Consider the following 22,077-nt stretch of genomic DNA (forward strand, 5'->3'; position numbering starts at 1 on the left):
CCGCAAAGTCAGTCTCGACTTCTGGGAACAGGAGAGGTCAGTAACCTAGGGAGGCTTCAAAGGGCAAGAGACCAGTTGCAGATGAGGTAAGTGAATTATGTGCGTACTCTACTCAAGGAAGATGTGAAGACCAGGTTGTTGGGTTTTGTGTGGTGATGCAGCAGAGAGCTGATTCCAGAGTCTCTCGGTTTGGCCATTGGATGGAGGATGATATTTGGAAAATGGAGGCTGACCATGGCAGTGCAGAGCAGAAGGCTTTCCAAACCTGTGAAGTAAACTGAGGCCCTCTATCAGAGACAATCTTCATAGGAATGCTGTGGAGTCTAAAAAACATGATCAACAAGAAGCTTGGCAGTCTCTGAGACAAAAGGCAGTTTATCTAGAGCAATCAAATGAGCTGATTTGGAGAATCTGTCTATTATGGAACGAATAACGGTTTTCCAGGAGGATGCAGGTAAACTGGTGACAAAATCTAGTGGAATGGATGACCATGATCTGTGAGGGGGTATCAGTGGTTGGAGCAAGCATAACAATCATTGTCTTCATGGATGCTCAATCATCCAGGTAAGGAAATCCCAAAAGGTTGATTCTGTTCATCTGGATGTAGCGTTTTCAGTGGGAGAAACGTTTCGTCACTCATCCAAGTGACTTCTTCAGTCTCAACTGACTGCAGGTTTCCCCAACAGGGGGGACTGGCAGGACAAGGCATCAGGCTTGATATTCCTGGAACCTGGACAATATGAGACTGAGAAGTTAAAGTGACCAAAGAGCAGACACTAACGGGCTTGGCGGATGTTAAGTCTTTTAGCAGTTCTTAGATAGGTTACATTTTTGTGGTCTGTCCAAACAGTGAAAGGTTGCTCAGCACCTTCAAGAAGGTCCCGCCATTCTTCTAGGGCCAATTGACTGCTAACAGCTCCTGGTCACCCACATTATAATTCCACTTTGTAGGAGTAAGGCAATGCAAGAAGACACAGGGTTGGAGCTTACCTTGGGGCCCCGAATGTTGACAGTACGACCCCCAACTCTAGAATCTGATCTACCGCTTTACTGAATGGCTGTGAGATGTCAGGGTAGACTAAAATATGCGCAAAGGTGAACAAATGTTTTAGCTTAACAAAAGCTGCTTAAGGTTTGGGGACAAATATTATCTTGGTGGAGGTGAGGCGAGTTAGTGATGCAGCTACCTGGCTGTAATTCACAATGAAATGTTGATAAAAATTGGTAATACCAAGGAACCAAGGTGAGGTGTGGAGACTCTCCAAGGAGACCAGCGTCCAGGTAATTGAGCTGCAGGAGAGTGAAGCAGTGACTTGACAAGGACATTGGAGACACAAGGAAATTACAGAGCATGAACACAAAAACAAGAAACAATGAGGCCTGGTTACCACCATGAGGTAGCTGACGAACTGGCCGGAGAATAGATGGCTGCGCTGGTCTTAAATATCAAATCAAGTCAAATCAAATCAAATCACTTTTATTGTCACGTCACATGTGCAGGTACACTGGTACAGTACATGCGAGTGAAATTCTTGTGTGCGAGCTTCACAAGCAACAGAGTTGTGCAAAAATACAATAACGTAAAACAAGCAAAATACAAGAATGGCTAAATCTGAAAGTAATAAATATATGTATAATATATAAAAGTATATACATTACTGGATGTGTATACTAAATATGTTTTTCTACGTGTGTGTGTGTGTGTGAGTGTGTATATACATATTTTACAAATGAAATAGAGTAAACAATAAAATAAGATATATAAAATATACAGAGGTTGGTATGTGCAAAACAGTGGCATTAATGTACAGTGTGGAGTGCATAATGTTGAAGTTCCAGTAGTGAGGTGAGGTGAGGTGTCTATGAAGTGTTCAGAAGTCTGATGGCCTGGTGGAAAAAGCTGTCTCTCAGTCTGCTGGTACGGGACCGGATGCTGCAGAACCTCCTTCCTGATGGAAGTAGTCTGAACAGTTTGTGGCTGGGGTGACTGGAGTCCTTGATGATCCTCCCCGCTTTCCTCAGGCACCGCTTCCTGTAGATGTCCTGGAGGGAGGGAAGCTCACCTCCAGTTATCCGTTCAGCACACCGCACTACTCTCTGGAGAGCTTTGCGGTTGTAAGCGGTGCTGTTGCCATACCAGGTGGTGATGCATCCAGTGAGGATGCTCTTAATGGCACAGCGATAGAAGGTCCTGAGGATGCGGGGCAATGTGAAAATGCCAGATCTACTCATTCAAATCCTGACACATCCATGGCTTTTGGTTTTTATTTTTTTAAGATGAACCCACATCGTTTTTGCATTTTTTGATGAAGTCACTGATGTTTCTATTCAGAGACCTAAACATCTACCAGAACAGTCCTGCAGGTTGGGCATCGGATGTTTTAGAAACCATCAGTCGTTTTGTTTAACTTTTGTTCAAAACTTCTAACACAGTGAAATGATCCAGCGCCCCAGACGGGGACAATCTTACCGGGCATGTGCAGAGTAAGTTTAAGCACTTCAGCTCATTTCTGGTTGAAGAAAGTAAAGATTACAGTTGGCGCCTTACCAAAAAAAGCTGGGATGTAGATGATCTGAAGAAAGGTTGCCACAGTGGTATCACAATTAAAAGTTGGTTTAACATTTGATATGAAAATAATAAGATTTGGCCATTTGGCAGATGTTTGTTGGGTTAGATGTTACATCACATCATGCACTTTAAGGAGGGGAGGCATGGTGCACTATAGGTTAAAAGCTATGAATTGTGAGCTGGTATTGTCAGCTGATGATGAGTTGTATAAGGGTGAAGGGATTACTGGCCACTGCTAATCTGATGCCCCTCTGCTGAGGTGGAGAAAGACACAGAGAGAAAGAGACTGTAGTGTGTTGCTGGGCGGCTGCCCCACAGCTGTGGGCCGTGCGGGCAGCTGATTTACTTTAGATTAGTCTGGACATGCGCCAACTAGGATTCAATCAGGCCATGATGAATGTGCTTTGGCTCACTGAGAGCTAACTGCTAAACTGACTGCTAACAGCGCACCTCACTGCCTGTCAAGGAGGGGTAACATTTTGGGGCTTTCCAAAGGTCCCAGAGGTGTTTTGTCTTCACTTTGTGCCAAGGCTCTGCGACGTAATACAAAGGATGACTGTGTTTCCTTTCTGTGGTGGCTTTATTCTCCGCAAAATAAACCAGCGGGATTATAAATACGGAGGGAGATAAATCCTGTTTTTTTCGTGCTGTTGAAGTGAGGTGATATTCTGTAGCCATGGCTACATGTGAGTATTTGATGTTGTCTGTGGGTTTGATTTAGACGATAAAGACTGGGATTTAATCATTTTTATCTTAAATCGGTGTAATCGTCACTCTTAATTTGTAGATGGTTTTACCAGTTGTAAGAATGATGGCCTAATGGAGCAAAAATGTTTGAACTTTCATGTGACACAGTTAGAAATCACAGTTCTACGTGCTCTGTATCTATATTATTCTCTGGCCTTATAACTCCTATATTAGATCTTTTGTTATATAATCTTCTTCAATCCAGAAAAATATACATCTTAATAAAGAAGAACGCTGCAGTACCCATGGAGGTGTAACAGTTCTGTAGATGAAATCATGATGTCCACGTGGAGCCGCTGAAGCCCGCTAGTCTGGGTGTTTGGGGGGGGGGTTTCCTTCCAGTTCTTGCTTTTAAATTAATCAGCAAACTGAGGTATGAACTGAAACATGGTCATGCTCCTAAATTCAAATCATAAAAATATTATCGATAAAATTAGAGCTGTTTTAGAGGAAAGCGTGATCTCTTACAGGACCCCTCTGACCACAGCCTCCAACAAGCTATGTTCACAGAAAATAGATCAAACAGCAGAGTTTATCACATCATGGTGCTCTTCGTGCTCTTTAATATTTTATTTGTTTCTGCAAAGTTTCGAAAGAAGCAAGTATGGGACTGGCATTTTTTTTTCATTTTTTATATTACATTTGGGTGTTTGTTGATACACAAGCAAGACTCTTAATGTCTATGAAAAACTGAATGCTCCAGTAAAGTTATGGTGCTAAGCTAAAAGCACATTAAAGTCCACCTGCATTGTACAGATGTTTTTAATGCTGCAGATTTGGCCTCCTGACATCAAGCAGGTCACCCACAACCCCTCAGGAGTTAGGGGTAGGGTTTGGATAAAGTTAGAATCCACCTATTTTTATGGAATTGTGGAAAGTTAGATGCTAAGAAAGTTTCTGAAAATGTACCTTTTAAGCATGTTGCCCCCCCGCCAAACTAAAAACAAAAAAACAATCCAGTGCTAAGCCCGGATGTGTTGCTGGTGACCTGGTGGATGTTCAGAGGTGACTTGAAATGAGTTTGCCAAAATCTTCTTTCCTTTCGACCTTTCCAGGTAATGTGGGTATGCAACCAGTGCCGTAAGCAGCAGGAGATTCTCACCAAATCAGGAGAATGGTTTTCGGGGTCAGGGGTGCGGCCCGGGAGCCTGGGCACCTCTTTAAACAATCCAGCCACGGGAGGTGAGGCCCAACGGGACAGGAAGCTACTCCGCTCCAGGTCCCAAGCCCCACCATCCAGCACCAACGCCAACACAGGGCCACCAGACGGGACACATCCGCCCGCCGGCGTCACTGCTCTCAAGGGTGCTGACACCATGCCTGGCTCTCGCTCTCAAAGTGAACCCCCAAGAGAAAAGTGAGATTCCTCTTTATTTACAACCTTTGCCTCTTTTCATTTTTAACATAGGAATTGGTGGAAGCTAGCAGTGCTGCAGGATTCAGTTTTCATGGTATATTAATTTGCTGAAGCCCTTGTTGTGTTTTTTAATCCGCTATGTAGCTCTGAGTCTGCTGTAGCTTAACCAAAGAAGAAGGTAGGTCACAGGCAGGTCTTGAGAGGTCTTTGACTCAATCCCTTTGTTTTAATTCTTTGGGTGTGTTAGGTAAGAATTCATAGCTGTCTCATCCTGGTTAGTAGTTTTTTAATCTGTTGATAGCCCTTCGTGACTGAACTAAGAAGATTTTGAAAATAAAAAAAGAAAGAATATATAAAAAGCACAAAATATTTCTGTGAAAAAGCATGCAAACAATGCTCCTGTGTTTGTATTTGCTTTTAAAAAATAACCTAATTTCTTTTCTCATTTAGGAAAAGGCCAGTTTCTTTCCATGAGCAAAATGGTAAGGGAGGCATGGGACGTGGTTCTGCCCGGAGACCAGCAGACAAGTTGCATTCACAGTCATCTCTGGACGAGCGGGTGGGTCCCGGAGACAGAGGAGAGAGAAGGTTAGGAGATGGAAGGCGGCTGGAAAAGATCCACTCTCAGGACTACGAAGACGGGGATGAAAACCTGGGTCGTTCAGAAACACACCGCAGGCGTCCAGAGGATGAGGAGAAGAGGGAACGGCAGCGGCGCGAGGAGGAGTTCCAGAACCGCTATCGCAGTGACCCCAACTTGGCAAGATACCCAGTCAAACCACAGAAGGAGGAGCAGGAGATGCGCATGCACGCCAAGGTGTCAAAGGTGCGGCATGAGCGACGACACAGTGATCTTGCAATAAATGAGGTCGGACTGGGGCCTGGTGAAGGGGGTGGGGGAGGTGGGGGTGGAGGCAGCACAGGAGAGGTGCCAGAAAACCGTCTTGCCAGGAGGGGTGGAGGTGGGGAAGGAGACCGCAAGGCCCTCATGGAGAATCACAGGGCCTACTCTGCAGATAGGACCGTGGGGGTTGTAGGTGGGGCTCCCCCTGCCAGTGGAGGGGGAAGATCAGGGTCCCAACCCGGGGGACCTGTGCCTTCAGACTGGGGTCCAAACAACAGTCGCCTGGAGCATGGACCCCAAGACGGGACGCGGACATCAAGGGAGAAGGGTGGGGTGGATAACCTGCTGAGGAAGGACTCTCAGGGCTCGGACCAGTCGGAGTCTTTGCGGCCACCCCCTCCACAGTCATACAAGGGCAAGCGCGGAGTCAACAAGAGGCAGATGTCCATCAGCAGCTCAGAGGAGGAGGGCGGATCCACGCCCGAGTACACCAGCTGTGAGGACGTGGACATGGAAAGTGTCAGCGAGAAAGGTCAGTCAGACAGATGTGCTTACTAAGCTGAATCTCTCTAAACCTACATACCTTACACCGTTAGCCACCATCCATTTCTGTACATTAGAAACTTTTCCTTACTTGTTGAGACTTCTTTTTCACCCATGAGTCTTCTTATTATATTTTGCTAATGAGCTCTGGCTGGTCTCATCTAGACCACACGTCCATACTTTGTTTCCTCATGTAATCCTCATTCTGTGTAAATGAAACACACAGGACTTTAATGGGGTCTCTCCTGTATTCTCATCATTGTCAAGAACCATGCCGACACTGTGCGCCCGGCATGCTCTGAGCAAGATTAGAGTCACAGCAGATCTGATGACTAATTGAAATCTGATCTGCTGCTAATACTCCGGGAGACAGACCGATCAATAGACTGGACAAGAGATCTGCCACAGTTTTTAACCACTGTTGATCAGATATAAGGTAAAATACGAACATAATCCCACACTTCATGGATATATTTTCCACTGCATTCTGCATTGGTAGTGGAATTACAAATAATGTGAGAAAAGCCAGATATATTTCGACCCCCAAGATTACTCTAAAACCAACACTTTCTAGTTTTGGACTGTGAAACTATATGATAAGCGATAGGATAAAGTGCTCACCCAGCATGCAGTGCATTACTATCCCTGTGTGTCATCTACACCTCTGTGCTGTGGCTAAACCCTGCTGCTCTCAGGACAGCTCTCATTTATTTGGAGAGTCCCTGTGATTTAGGCCAGCAGATTTGTGGAATTAGGTCAGTGGCTCGCTGGCTATGTAATGCTTCGCTAACAGCCAGCTGCAACAGCCAACCATGTACCACCGGCTAAATTCAAGCCTGGTTGCAGTTGCACGCTACACGATTTCCGCTATCTTCTTGGCGCTTATGGATTTCCTCGCACTAACAGAAATCAAGGGCTGTGCTAAAATAACCCAGGCAAGAGTGTTTGGGTTCAGGAGGCACAGTTACTGCATCAGCTTATCTCTCACTGGTCAGTCCCAGAAGGAGGCTGTTCCAGATGTTTTAATCCATGTTACTATAACTCAGGGACTGGTAATGGGTAGATGGTGTGGATTGGGATTATTAGCTGTTTTAAACACTCTTTAGCTAGCTGGGCCTCAAAACAGGATTTATCCTTTTACTCTCATCATCTCTGGTAATAAGAAAAAGTCACAGGATAATATGTAGCATGCGTTGTGCGATGGAATGGCATTGCATTGTCAGATTAATGCTGGTGTCATCTTAAATTAGACATGGCCGGAGATCTTTTTGATTCAAGAAATTAGGTGTCATTACATGAATCTGAGATGTAACTTAAAAGTTCTAAAAACTATCAAATCCCACCAATCAGCACTCATCTTGAAGCTCGTCTTGAAGGCAATTATTGGTCAGCTATATATATTATACGTTTAGTTTAGTGGTTTAGGTTGACCTGAATTATTTTATTATTATTATTGTATTATTGCATGTCCATTACCTTACAATATATAGTGGTAACTCTTGTGATCTGGAGATATATTAAAAAAATGTAACTAAATTCTTACGGAAACGCACTGAACTGACCCAGAATTACCACAAGTTATTGAATCGGGTCCATCCATTCATTTTGCTCATTGTTCATCCAACACATGGCCACTAGCATAAATTTTTTTACCGTATAATATGAAAATATGAATTGCTGGAATATTCGGTCAATGATGGGAATATTGTTAGTCTAACATGCATGTCAAGAGAACTCGAAAGCAACTGATGCAAAAAGGCTGAGCAGCAGGTTTGATTCAAAAGCATTCTTCCAGTTAAGTGACCGTGCTGTACCACCACTGTGCCACCCTGGCTCTAATACAGTGGTTCCCAAACTCTTTTTTGCCAGGCCCCCCTTTGTTTTACAAGAAAAATTATTTGTATCCCGCTGTAACTTTACTGCATAAAGAGCTAACATGTCCAAAATGTCAGGAGTAGTTAGTTATTACAAGAAGTGTTTGTGAACTAAAAATCAAGAATGTGGGATCCTGTTTGTCCGTGATTTGGAGAGCCCAGCGCTGCTCCCGACGCAGGGAAACTAATTTTGCAGGGGAGACCTACCTTGGCACTTGTGCAGGTGAAGCCAAAGGGAAGATATGCTTCATCATATTTTCCTGTCTTTGGCCTGGAAGGAAGTTGGTTTGGAAACATATTCAGCCATACTTCATCTCCTGCTTTGCGTTTGTGTGGGAGTCCCGTCAAAAACCTGTCCACAGTGTCCAAGCGCTGTTTCTTTTTTTCTTTTTTTCTTTTCATACCGCGCCCCCCCTGCAATGGCTTTGCGCCCCCCCCCCAGGGGCGGGCCCCACATTTTGGGAACCTCTGCTCTACAACAACAAACAAACAACCTTTATTTGTCACATACACAATTATACAGAGTACAACATGTAGTGAAACTCTTGTGTCCGAGCTGCGGACAGGCTGCAGACATAGCCGCGCCATTCCAGGGCTTGGGGGGGTTTTTTTTGTTTTTTGTTTTTTGTTTTTTTGTTTGTTTTTTTTTGTTTTATCATGAGGGGTCTAGCCAGGACCCTTACTGGATACCGGGTGGGTATCTCTAATATGTTTCTCTTTATTTTCTGTCACATATACACGTATTTGAACTTTGCCCTCAAAAGCTCAGGTGAAATTCTGTTATTTTACTTATGCAAAAATATCATGAATGAAACATTCGTTAAATTTTTGCAAAAAGTGATAAAAAAGATAAGATGGGTTTGTGTATCACCATTAGGATCCAAGTATAAATACGATGATAATAAAATTCAATTCAACTCTGATGTTGAAGCACTCTATTAACAAATTACCACAGCATTGCTGGTATTAAACCTTTTATGTGTGGGCAATCCCTATGAGCCAAACGCTCAGGTTTCAGAGAGTTATATCCGTTATTGGCTGTATGATGATCCTTAATATGCTCATCTCAGGCACACAGCTCTGTCTGTGAGTGTAGACTTGACACCCAGGCATAAAGCTGCCTCAAAGACAGAAGAGCTAAAAGCTTTTTTCAGACAGTGGCTGCATGAAGGCCCAGTAAAGTATAGGATGCTGTGGCTTTGAGGCTTATGTTGTCTCTAACTGGCTCAGAGAAAATGACAATGTGAAAGTCCACACCAGAGGAAACTAAAACAGACAAATACCAAAGAACGCTGATGTGGATTGGAAGGACGAGGGAGAGAGCTGCTGAAAATGGGTGATAGTGTGGATGCTCACGTGCTCCTTTTAAACAGATGATTTTTCCATATCAGTCAGTTACCGATGAGAGTAAGCCAGGACTGCAGGTTTTTGCCAAAAAGCATCACATGAATTATTCTCCCTGCCCACGTACTTCAAACTGAAGTTACTCAAAGGATTTTAAAATCGCCATCTGATGTTTTCTTGCTGTTGTTTTACTCCTGCTTTAAAACAATGACTGCAAATCTCCCAGGCTCCTCTGTCTTGATGTAGAGCCAGTTAGCTTTCCTACTTGATTCGACCATCTGTCAGTGTTAATGAGTGCTGGGGTACACGGACACTCTCTCGTTTCTCTGTCCAACTTAGCCAGTCTTGGACAGGCCAAGTTGGAGAGTAATGATAATAGTTTGATTATGAGTGTTTTTAGCCGTTACTGCTGAATGACATTTCTTTAATCCTGCATGTAAGTTAAAGGACACCCACTAAACTGTTCTGCTCACTTCCAGCTCCATATTTGTATTCTTAAAATCTAGAGTAGCTTTGCATTATTCATGGTTCAGAATAATCCTTAATTATCTTATACCGGGGTGTGGTGCAGCTACCCAGGTCATCCTCTGTTGGAACACAGGGTTTTAGCTCCTCCCTTTTTAAATCGACAACTCACAATAGACAACACAGTTAGTCACAGCTAGCAGGTCCCAAGGACCCAAACACGGATTCAGAAGACAGGCTGTTGTAGCTGTTTGCAAAGTCCAACAAACACATGGGAGAGTAGAGCAAAACTAAATCCACATGGACTCAAAGGGAGGACGCACACAGGGAATGATCACAGGCTAAATAATTTTGATGTTTCGTCTGATGCTTAAGCCCCGAGGCCTGTGTCAAGGAAAGGGGGCTTGCCCAAATAAAGCCCGGGCAAACACCTGTATTGTTTTCTTCAGAAACCACGTGACCAAAGATAAACGAGGCCCCCTTTCTCTGAAATGACATGACTGCCTCATGTCATTTGAACCAGATTTCAGCTGTTGAAAAGATGTGGGAATTTGTTTTTTTGTGGTCTGAGGTGATTCTGATGATCATCAGCAGTCTGCAACGAGATTATGGAGCCAGCAAAGAGGCGGAAAATATCAGCAGTTAGAGAGCATTTTGACCTGATATCTCCCACTGATAACACACGTCTTCTCAAAACAGTCTCAGAGAGGATGGTTAGGTGCAGGTGTATACGTGTATTTTACACAGGACCTCAAACGGGCATTCTACAATTGATACATCATTATGTTTACAGATCCACTGGTGTGTAGCCCACATGTATTATCACAGCAGGGCTGCTGCACATGAATGACCAGCAGATGTCACTAGTTCAAAATGAGCTGTTAAACGGGGCTTTGTGATCTGCCTTCTGGTGAAGCAATTGGCTGGAAAGATCCGACACATTCACAGGCCTTCATCACACCATCACTACGGCGTTAAGAGATGCTAAGAAAAGGGAAAACAACACTATTTAAAGTCATGAGGGTAATTATTAAGGAAGTTGACACAGCAGGGCGATGAGACACAGCTGAAGACAATCAAGACAATGCCAGAGGAAGTAAACTAATCACAAGACACCAGAGACAGATGACTGTTAAAATAAAACAGGAAGCAACTCAACAGATAATCACCAACAGAAACACTTGACAAGATAGGATGACATAGTGAAGGCAAGTCTAATAAATCAAAATGTAATAAAAATTCAATAAAAAATATAACTAACAGAAACTAAATACTAAAATATAAGAGCTTTGGAGCTTCAACAGGGAGTCTAAATTATTTTTAAGTAAGAGATTTCAGATATCATTTTAGTGAATTAAGTTACATTTTTATAGATGGCAAAATTGAATTTTTAGCTTTTTAAAATTAAACCTAGAGTAAAGAAAGCCTTTGGCAGGCCACAGCATGTAAAATAGAAATGGGATGATAAAACCATTAGTTATGTTGTTTGAATTAAAACAGATCCCAGTCTTTAATGGCATCACTGAGTCATCTTTCTAAGAGTTTTTTGTAGCTTGGAATCAACCTGCACAATTGCATTTAACATCATTTAGACAAATGACTAATTCCTCCCTCTTGAACTCTTTCTCCCTGCAGGCGACTGGGACTGTCATCCTCTAGATCCTGCAGTTTGGCACGTAAGTTTCACCAGTCAGGTTGTTCCTGAAGTTCTGCCCTGATCCCTTTCCTCACATATAGCTGCACTTATATTAAGTCTAATCTTGCATGGGACCCATGACCAAATTACCAGTATTTACAGCTGATAATGTGCTTTGTAAACATCCTCATGTCTTTGTCCCTTTAGCATCCAGTTTCGTGGCAGCCATCCAAAGAGGGTGACCACCTGATTGGACGGATCACTCTGAGCAAGAGGTCAGCCATGCCCCGTGAGGCAGGCTCTCTCCTGGGACTAAAAGTAAGCAGGGATTCATTCACATTAAGATCTGTCCTCACAGAGACAACAGGCAGTGTTGGAGAGGATGGAGGGACATCTGATCTTATCGTACATCTGTCTCGTCTTTGTGTGCAGGTGGTAGGAGGGAAGATGACGGAGACAGGGAGACTTGGGGCCTTCATCACCAAAGTTAAAAAAGGGAGTCTGGCAGATGTCGTGGGACACCTACGTGCAGGTGCAAAAAATAGAACATGTTGTTCCTTTGCAGGAGTTGCAGAACTGCAGACAGTAATGCTTTTATCGAGGAATGCATGTGAGATCAACCTTTGCAGAGACATCAGTATGTACCTGTCATCTTTGCAGACATGAGTAGCGTACTTGTCATTTAAATTGTTAAATGCTAAATTGCTAAACATTTGTAGCAGCTTGTGGTGGCCTACAGAATAGTAATAATACTGGTGTTTTTATTGGTGTAATGTCTGTGTGAGCTGGCACTTGAACTCAAGCAATCAACCAGCCTGCTTGTGGAAGCTGGAGTGTTATTTTGAGGAGTTTGGTTTTGCCAGTTTTACATTGATAAATAATTTTCAAAGCCCTTTAAAAAAGAAAAAAAGGAATGTGGGCAAAAGTAAGCAACCATAGTCAGCTGTTGGAATTAAAGTGAAATTAGAGCATATATAAGGAAGCACAGAATGTATAAACAGGCAATGTGTGCAGTTCTGCAGTAAAGCAGTCATCATTCATGCAACATTTTGCTTATCTGACCACGCTGTGTCATGATTTGAATAATAATGGAGTAATGTATGGAGAGCTGAGGTCACAGGACTACTTGTGGCTGTAAATTTTGACTGTACAGCTTCTTGTTAATGTAACATTTGAGCCCATGAAAGAGACAGCTAATATTCAGAATGAGGTCCTTGCAGCAGCTCCCAGTGACTCAGCTGCTGCTGAAAGTATTAACCCAGGGCCTTATTTATGCTTGAACATAGTGTTAAAATCACTCCTGAGGGTGAAAAAACATTTGAGGAGGTTCTGAGAGCTCCGTTTTCAATTTACAGGTCAGAAATCATCGTAACTCAACTAAAATGCTTTCTTACTGTGGGTTTAGTCAGGAAAAAAAGGAGGAGCCAACAAGAAAACCCAGGCAGCAGTGACCTTTAAGGTGGGCTAAATAGTGGGTTGGCATACCAAACCAAACATGTAAAAATGGGCAGATAAAAAGACAGAAATGTGTCTCATTAAGTGCAAAAAAGTCATTCCAGTCTCTGAAAACTCTCAGAAGTCGTTATTTTTCTCTAATTTGACAACTTGGATCTTTTCATGATAATTCATGAAAGATGCAAGAGGCAATAAGTCACATTAATGTGCTGGACAACCACTTATTTTAAGTCTGGAGATTGAAGAGATAAAATTGTTTCCACACTAAAGTCACATTAAATTAAATTATTTTCTCCATTAAAGTCAGAAACGAGGATGAAACAGGGTGTGATTAATCGTGTGATTGACAACATCTTGATGCATTCTCAATCATCCAGGAAAGTAAATCTCCAAAAGTTGAATCTGTTCATCTGGACGTAGCGTTTTGTGGGAGAAACGTTTCGTCACTCATCCAAGTGACTTCTTCAGTCTCAGCTGACTGCAGGTTTCCCCAATCTTATAAATAGTACATTTGCATAATGACTGAAACCAGCCCACTGAAGGAACAATGGGCTGGGAGGTCAGTTCCTTAATCATCCAAGTCACTCATCCAAGTGACTCATGGTTGAGTGATTCATCCAAGTCACTTGGATGAGTGACGAAACGTTTCTCCCACAAAACGCTACGTCCAGATGAACAGATTCAACTTTTGGAGAGTGTGATTGACAAGTTTTAAGTGTAAGACCATGAAGCGCCGCCTCATTTTCTCCATCAGATCCACCCCTCGGTCATTCAGCATCAAACAAGCTTGAAGTTTCACAAAAGGACTTTTCTTACCAAAGGGTGATGTCATGGTGACAATGTCCATTTTCTGAATACAGTCTTTGACCAATCATCGTCAGGTTTTTGTGTGGAGCACAGAGCAGAAAAGCTGCGCTTAACTGCACACTGAGGACATTTCATTTTTCAGTTTGACTTTAAGAAGTATTAATCTTGTTTTCAGGTGATGAGGTGTTGCAGTGGAACGGGAAGTCGTTGCCAGGAGCAACCAAGAAAGAAGTGTACAACATCATTCTCGAATCCAAGGCTGAGCCTCAAGTGGAGATTGTTGTTTCGAGACCTATAGGGTGAGTTTACTGTTACTAATGTGTACTGATCATTGTTAAAGTACAACGGCTTTGATTTTCCTTCTGACGGACTTTTGATGTGTCTCCTTTATCTAAAAGCTCTGTGAACCGAATTATGTCCAAACACTTCTTGAGAAAAGTGTATAGAGCACATCAGTAAGTAGAGTTGCTGAAATGGGTGGAGCCCCTTCCCAATGTGTCTTCCCTGAAATCCTTCAGATCCAAGAAAGACATCCCCTTTTTTCCACCTGTTCTTCAGTCCTTGGCCACCTGCTGTCTTTCCCACACTGTTAATATGACTGACTGTTTTTTTTTCTTTCTTCTACTGTGTTAGAAACTGTTGTTGTTTAGTGATATATGCCAGCCGAATGACATATAGTGAGGGAAGATTTGTATACACTTTGTGACTCTTCTTCTTTTTACAGAGACATCCCAAGAATCCCAGAGTCCTCCCACCCTCCTCTAGAATCTAGTAAGTTTTTATATCACCAGCTTAACATGCTTTGTATTTTAAAATGTGCTTTCAGTTAATGTTTTTTCCTATTATTCATTCTGTTGATCCCTCAGCAGGCTCCAGCTCCTTTGAGTCCCAGAAGATGGACCGTCCATCTATATCCGTGATGTCCCCTACTAGTCCCAGTACTCTCAGAGACCTTCCTCTGGTTCTGCCTGGACAGCTCTCTGTGAGTATCAGGAACAAACACAATGAGGTTCATCTGAATGGATATAGATTCAAAAGGATGCTAACTGCCTTTATGCATTGTTACAGGTGAAGCTGTGGTACGACAAAGTGGGCCATCAGCTGATTGTCAACGTCCTTCAAGCCATAGACCTGCCACCCCGACCAGACGGACGACCTCGAAACCCCTACGTCAAGATGTACTTCCTGCCTGATAGGAGGTCAGCTCAGTGTGTTCATTTTTACTTATTGAGCACCTCACGAGTATTTCTTCATCTGTTTTTAAGAATAAAAAAAACATACTGTTCTCCTTCTTGCAAACTGAATGAATCCATGATTTCTTCTCTCTTCCAGTGATAAGAGTAAACGACGGACTAAAACCGTGAAAAAGAGCGCTGAGCCCAAGTGGAACCAGACCTTTATTTATTCCCACGTTCACCGGCGAGACTTCAGAGAGCGCATGCTGGAGATCACAGTGTGGGACCAGCCTCGAGTCCAGGAGGAGGAGAGTGAATTCCTGGGCGAGGTGCGTGACGACCACTGTCCAATCTGCAGGCAAAGCCATTTTATTGGTTGAACTGTAAAACTTGTAATAGACACATCAAATTCCCTAAATCCACATTTTAACCTTAGTAGATGATAGGAAACATATGTATTGTTTACATTTTCAAAATTAAAAAAATAAGGTGGAGATCAACTGAGAGGACCAGTTGCTGGATTTGCTGGACTTTAGGAAGAGGGATGTTGTCCCATTATTGTCTGATAGAAGACTCCAGCTGCTTAACAGTCCTGGTTTCACTTTTGGTTTCATGATGCTCCAGATGTTTTAAGTTAGTCTGAACCTCAGGTAGGCCAGATCACTACACAAACTCTTCTGCTACATCTATCTGCGGTATCTATGCTGTTGGAATCGATACAGTTTGGCATCATCTAGATGCAATATGGAAGGTCTTCCTTGAATGTCAATGTAGATGTCATATAGAGGGAAGCATACATTGCTCTAAAACGTGTATATACTGTTGAGAATTGACAGTGTTTGAACTCTTCTTTAGTCCAGAGGATGTGGTGCACGTGTTTTAAATCCTGTCCTGTCTGGCAGCTTTTGGAGGGAGGGGGTAAATATAATAAGGATAGAGTACAAGTGAGAATCGCATCCCAGGGACAGGCAGAAGTGTCCAGCAGGGAGCAGGACCGTGTCCCACAGGGCGTAAGGCTCAGCAAGCCCCGGACCCAGGTCCAGCCATTCACACACACACATACACACCATTTGCTCATTCACTCACACCCACCATTAATGACACACACAGACACATTTCCAAAAGGAATTTAAGTTTTCCCTTTTGCCTGAGTTCATTTAAAAAGAGCTTTGGCCCATAGAAGATGGCAGCGTTTCAAACATGGCCTCTTCTTTGCCTGGCAGAGCTTTAATCTGCATTTATAGATGATAAATGGTGACCTGTGTTCACAGACAGTGATTTCTGGAACTGTTCCTGAGCCCTTGCACCATCACAGAATCACACCTGTTTTTAATACAGCGCTGCCTGAGGATCCCAAGATTGCAGGCATCCAGTCTTGATTTTCCGTCTTTTCACTTGCACACGGAGGTTTCTCCACATTCTCTTGACTCTTTTGATGATATTATGTGCTGTATATAATTTTACACTGAGGAACTGGAATTGTTCCACAATTTTTTACAGGTTTTTTTTTTTTCAGATTGATGAACCTCTGTACTTCTATAAGATGCACATTTATACCCAGTCATGTTACTGAGCTGTTACCATTTAAGCTAATTAGTTGCAAAATGTTCCTGTCCTCACATTTCTAGCCTTTTGTTACCTTGTCCCAACTTTTGTCTTGCTGCCATTAAATTCAAAATGAACTAATATGCTATCAAATTGTTATTTATCTTGTAATGCCTCCCAGTCCAGCTCTTCTGTTCAAAACAATGTTTTAGCTCCTCCCCTCTTGGCTCTTAAGTACACTTTCCTCTCATTGGCTGCCTCTCATAAATAGATGGTCTAAACAGCAGGCCAGAGCTGTTTCGGAGAAGAAATTAGAGATATCTGGTCTCACTGACTTCATTCAGACAAGTATTGATCATTTACGTCACCAGTTCCAGATAATATAATTACATAACTAATTCTGCCAGCTCCCAAATGTTTCCCAATATCCCATAACTGGAAATCTTGGGATTTTTACTATGTTTTAAATTAAAGACACTTCTGATTACATCAGAAGAAGATAATAGCAATCAAACCATAATTTATCCATAAAGGATTTTTTACTTACAGGAGTCACAAAACAGCAATACAAACTTAAAGAAAACAGTAGATAAAAGAATATAAACTTCAAAAGAACTGTTACTCTAAAAGCAATAAGAAAGTGAAAAAAGTTTTTATAGTTTTTAAATGGTCTTTTAAAATTAAATGGTGCAAACATGTTTCTCAAATACCCGTCTGCAGAGAGAATAACAGGGGGAACTGCGAGAAACACCCATCACCCAAAATTTGTTAAGTCTGCCTAACATATGATTTAATTTGTTGTATATTTACTGAACATGATTGCCTAAAGTTTCATTCTCTGAGTGGATGAAACTGATTTTCTTTTAAATGTCTTCACACGTGTGAAGATTTCTTCTTCTAATAAACTAGACAGGTCAGGAACCTCTTAAGTAAAGGCATCAAACATCGTGTGTGGAAAAAGGCCTCCATAGCAGACCAACTGCTTTGTTTTTCTCATGTGCCACCTCCCTTTCTGTCCCCCTCAGATCCTCATAGAGTTGGAGACGGCCTTGCTAGACGACATTCCTCACTGGTATAAGCTCCAGACACATGACGTGTCCTCTATACCTTTGCCACAGCCCTCTCCATACCTCCCACGGAGACACGTCCATGGAGACAGCCCCAGCAAGAAACTACAGAGTATGTGTGTTCATTTATTTGCAGGCCGTGTGTCCTTTAACCAACAGTGTTTGAGCGTGGTGGCTAACATTTCCTGTTCTGAGCTTTCCAGTGTCCCTCTCAGCGTTGGAGAATCTCTCAACCTTACCCTGTCTTGTGTGTGTATGTGTTTTGCGTGTGCGTTTGTATGTGTGCAGGGTCTCATCGCATCATTGATACAGAGTTTGATGATGGTTTGATAGTAGTGACTAAAGGTGGGTGGGGGTCATGGTTATTGAGCGTTTCCTCGTAGTAGCCTGTAGGTGCCCAGCACTGCGTGAGAGAGCATCCTTGTGCATCCTCCCTTCATGTCCTTTGGAAACCTTTTGGGTCTGCTTTTATAAATTTCTATAAATTTCACCTAAATTAAAATAATTAATTCAGGCTGAATCAGCAAAAACACCCTAAAGTATTTTGCAAATCATCACATTTCTTACTGGGGTGCAGATTCTGAATTTTTGCGTGAGGCTGCATGAGCATTTTCTCCTCTTTTGCTGGGTCTTAGAAACACCGACGCACTGAGTGCATGCTGCACTGCAGAGCTGCAGTAGTTCACTGCCATTCCACTACATCTCCTGCCATCCTGCATGCTTCTATTCCTGCTCTTTACTTCACTGAAAGCACACTGAACACAGACAGTAGAAGACATTTTAGCTACAGCTGCTTTGCTGGCTGCCTGTTTCTGCCCTCGCTTCAGTTCCAGTGTGCGTTGATTTAGACATGAATGCAATTTTATTTAATTTTTTTTGGGTGGCCTTCAAAATGCCACAAGTATAATCAGGATACTATTTGAATATTACTATGATTTTCTTTTCTTTTCTTTGTTATTTTGTTTTGCCTCAAATAACTTTAACATAAGCTCTGTACTACAATACCCACAATTCTTAGCCACAGCTTAAATCGTGCACCACAGGTGATGAATTCATTCACTCAACTATTCATTCATTGGCCAAAAAAGTGTTAATTTTAGTTGCAGTGCAAGTGTATACCTAACTGCATCTTAGAGTCAGTTTTTATGCATAGAGGGTTTTTTTGTACTTATCCAACCAGTGAGGCTTCCTATGTATTCTTAGAAGCTCCCTAACTGGCTGCTACTTTTAATGATTCATACAAGACATGATTGAGACCTTCGCCTCACTTCACTTTGCACAGTTCTGTTTCACATCCTTTCGTTCATATTTAAAGCTAGAGTTGGCAGACGTCTAGAAAGACCAAACCCCGCCCCCAAAAAACACCAAGCCAATGTTTCAGTGTCTCTGCAGAACACAAGTGGGTGTTCATCGACCATCAGAGGAGGACGAGCAAAGTGACCACTGGCCTCTGCACTCTACACTCCTGTCCCAGAATCTTTTCAGATTGCTGTATACCATTTCCAGTAGTTCCCACGTATGGTTAAATCAAAGTAAAGTTTGCAGTTTTACATCTTTGCATTGGTGGCCAAGAGTATTTTCTGTATCATTAACCATTAATGAAACTTTTAAATCATAGCATGTCACATATTCCCAAATGTGAAGAGGTCATAACCTATAACCCCCCTCCTTTCACCCTATGTTAGCTTGAACTGGCTCCAACCCTTCTGTGGTATAAGAAACCACAACCAACTACATCAAGACCATTAGATATCACAGAAAATTTAACTTAGCATCTTACCAATCCAGGGAGCAATGAGAGGTGCTGAATATAGTTTGTCATTGCTGCCTGGTGATGGTTAATATTCGCTCCTGAGATGAGATGTGTTTTAGTGCATTAAATGTCCTTTTTTTGAGCTGCTTTGCAATGTACGTAGTTGCTGTCAGTGGAATAGCCACTTTTTAATTCAGGAATATCTGCCACTTAGTAAAGGGAAGTTCCCATGAATTTGTAGAAGGGCCAATTAGAGCGGCTTCTCTTTGACCTGTGATTGGCCAGAGTCTCCCATCACAAAGCCAGGAGGAGGTGGAGAAGTGTAGATTTCTCTCAGACAACAGGAGATGTTTTTTTTCTTGTAAGACTCAAACATTACTGCCGACCTCAGCTTTAAATGAGGCTAATGCTCTGTTACTGCATTTTTTCTGTATCATGTGACTTACTATAGCTTTGTAGGCTTGTAACTGTAAATGTCTGATCTGTCATCTCATCAGCCACTTCATGGGATTAAAACAAGCTGAGCTCAGGTCTGACAGACACATTTGCAGAAACAGTCACATGACCAGCTATACTGCGTTTGCAAGCTGCTTATTTGCCTGTAAAACATCCAGATGTGATGTTTTACAGTCTGTAGGTGAATGGCACCTGTAACGGTAGCAAGTAGTATTGACTCATTACAACTGGTGCACCCTTACCTAAGGACACAACTAATGCCTGGATGTGTGTGAGTGTTTGTATCCCTCCTGTGTGTATGTTATATCTGTGTGAATCTTGAAACATGTATTTTCCTTGTTTTGCACGTGTTTGTGTGTCCACACTGGATCTGTGTGCGGGTGCAGGCGCAGAGCGTAACTCCAGGGAGAGAGAGCGGGGCAGCACGTTGGCTGTGCCCGAGCAGCAGCGGCCCGTCCAGCACCGCTCGCGCTCGGTGTCTCCTCACAGAGAAGACACGTGCAGAGCTCGGTCTCGGCCTGCACACGTGCCCATGCAAAGGTGAGTTACACCGGGGAGTTTTACCTGCTGAACTTTGAGTGATGATTTGGCAGGTGGGGGAACCCTAAAGTAAAGCTTGGCGTTGCTTGGAGTAATCCTCCAAGCAACGCTGCGAGGATTACTGCTCAACAAGTCCGCTGGTGCTTTGTTCTGGTCACGGCAGATTGCTGCCCTCTTTTGAGCCTCTTTCTGTTGGTTTCTTCCTGTTAAAAGGGAGTTTTTCCTTCCTACTGTTGCTGCTCACAGGGTGTCGTCTGATTGTTGGTGTTTTCTCTCTGTTATTGTAGGGTCCCTATCTTATTCTCTAAAGCACCTTTAGCCAACTGTTGTTGTTATTTGGTGATTTATAAATAAAGTTAAATTGAATTGAAAATTCTGTTCAGTACACTAAACCAGTGGTTCCCAACCATTTTTGCGCCACGGACCGGTTTATGTCCAACAATATTTTCGCGGACCGGCCTTTAAGATGTTGCGGATAAATACAAAATAAAACCAGTACCGGTACCAAATAAAAGAAGATTTATTCATAACACACAGGAAAAGACCCCAGGAAACCGAGTTAATGATAAAAACGATTAAAAAAAATAACGATGAAAACGATAAATTTCACACCCGAGCCTCAACTCTCGTGGCCCGGTACCGGTCCATGGCCCGGAGGTGGGGGACCGCTGCACTAAACCCTCTGAGATGTGACGTTACCAGATTCCCTGCTGGTTCATAAAATAAAATAAAATAAAATAAAAAAATATAAAATGTTTATTTTGTATTTTATTGTCACTATTTGCTTTTGAATTTAAGCAGAAATTAAGAAAAATAAATTTAAAAAAAGAGGAAAAAAAAATGAAGCTCAGGGCTCAGCCTGAGCATGGCTGCTGTGTGTAACAAATGATTTAACAGTAAAACTGTAAACAGTAAAGCTGTGTAACGCAGGCAGGACAGGGCCCAAAATGCAGACTCACGGAGACGGGACTTAAACTCCAAAACACAGCTTTATTTACTGGGAGAAAAAGCAACACAAAACTAAAAAGTGAAACCTAAACACAGGGGAACACAGCTGACACGAATTAACTTGATGCCACAGGGGAAGCAGAACTAGACACACCGAACATGGAAGCACGAGACCTTCACAATAAAACAGGAAACGGAGGAACATGACTCAGAAATGGAGGAAAGGCAAAGAGGGAGCGAGGGAAGGGAGGAGACAAGAGAGACATGGCAGACTGGGGAAACATGGAATGAAACAAGGGAAACAAGACGCAAGAACTCACACAACATATATACACACAGACACACAGAGAGAGACACAGCGGGCAAAGACAGGAGGCAATCTAAGGCTACGTTCACACTGCAGGTCTTAATGCTCAATTCCGATTTTTTGATCAAATCCGATTTTTTTGTCTGCTTGTTCACACTACAAATAAAATGCGACAGCAAACGCGCTCTAGTGTGAACGCTCAAAGCGGCCCGCATGCGCAAAAGAAGACGTCACACACAACGCGCTCTGTTTAGACCCAGAGCAAACAGTATTGTTTGACTGATGGCCCTTAATATAAAGACTTCGGACTTTACGTTTCCCAGTTTTTGCTTTAAGTTATTTTGTTATTTACATAATAATGTAAATAACCTAATAATGATCCTTATTGCTGTTTTAGAGGAGCGGTGATTCAAAGGATAGTTGCAGATTTCTGTCAGAATCTGCAGATTATACAGTACAAATAAAATGTTCACGTTGTCTTCCCAACAGTTTCACTGACATCTACACTGGATGGCCAGGAAGCGTTCGCGATGTCTTCTCGGGCGCTGATAATTGGCGTCTGTCTTGTGTCAGTGACGTAAAAGACGGATTTAATGCGACATGACCGTTCAAACAGCAGTCGCTTTCTAAAACATCGGATACGTA

At 42.6% G+C, this 22,077-nt stretch overlaps 1 protein-coding gene across 10 annotated transcripts in view; it reads left to right on the forward strand.

Moving 5' to 3' along the window:
• rims1b (regulating synaptic membrane exocytosis 1b) overlaps positions 1 to 22,077 on the forward strand; it is an 87,097-nt gene that overhangs the window by 33,447 nt on the left and 31,573 nt on the right. For all 10 annotated transcript variants that reach the window (XM_025908093.1, XM_025908099.1, XM_025908094.1 and 7 more), the window contains exons 5-17: positions 4,372 to 4,673; positions 5,124 to 6,049; positions 11,379 to 11,419; positions 11,587 to 11,697; positions 11,812 to 11,911; positions 13,817 to 13,940; positions 14,366 to 14,412; positions 14,499 to 14,623; positions 14,710 to 14,840; positions 14,974 to 15,145; positions 17,387 to 17,540; positions 17,717 to 17,773; positions 20,024 to 20,177. In XM_025908093.1, the coding sequence (XP_025763878.1) occupies positions 4,372 to 4,673; positions 5,124 to 6,049; positions 11,379 to 11,419; positions 11,587 to 11,697; positions 11,812 to 11,911; positions 13,817 to 13,940; positions 14,366 to 14,412; positions 14,499 to 14,623; positions 14,710 to 14,840; positions 14,974 to 15,145; positions 17,387 to 17,540; positions 17,717 to 17,773; positions 20,024 to 20,177 (2,444 nt within the window). The remainder of the gene's footprint in view (positions 1 to 4,371; positions 4,674 to 5,123; positions 6,050 to 11,378; positions 11,420 to 11,586; positions 11,698 to 11,811; positions 11,912 to 13,816; positions 13,941 to 14,365; positions 14,413 to 14,498; positions 14,624 to 14,709; positions 14,841 to 14,973; positions 15,146 to 17,386; positions 17,541 to 17,716; positions 17,774 to 20,023; positions 20,178 to 22,077) is intronic.

The sequence above is a fragment of the Oreochromis niloticus genome, linkage group LG6, assembly GCF_001858045.2.
Source record: "Oreochromis niloticus isolate F11D_XX linkage group LG6, O_niloticus_UMD_NMBU, whole genome shotgun sequence".
NCBI classification, from domain to species: Eukaryota; Metazoa; Chordata; class Actinopteri; order Cichliformes; family Cichlidae; genus Oreochromis; species Oreochromis niloticus.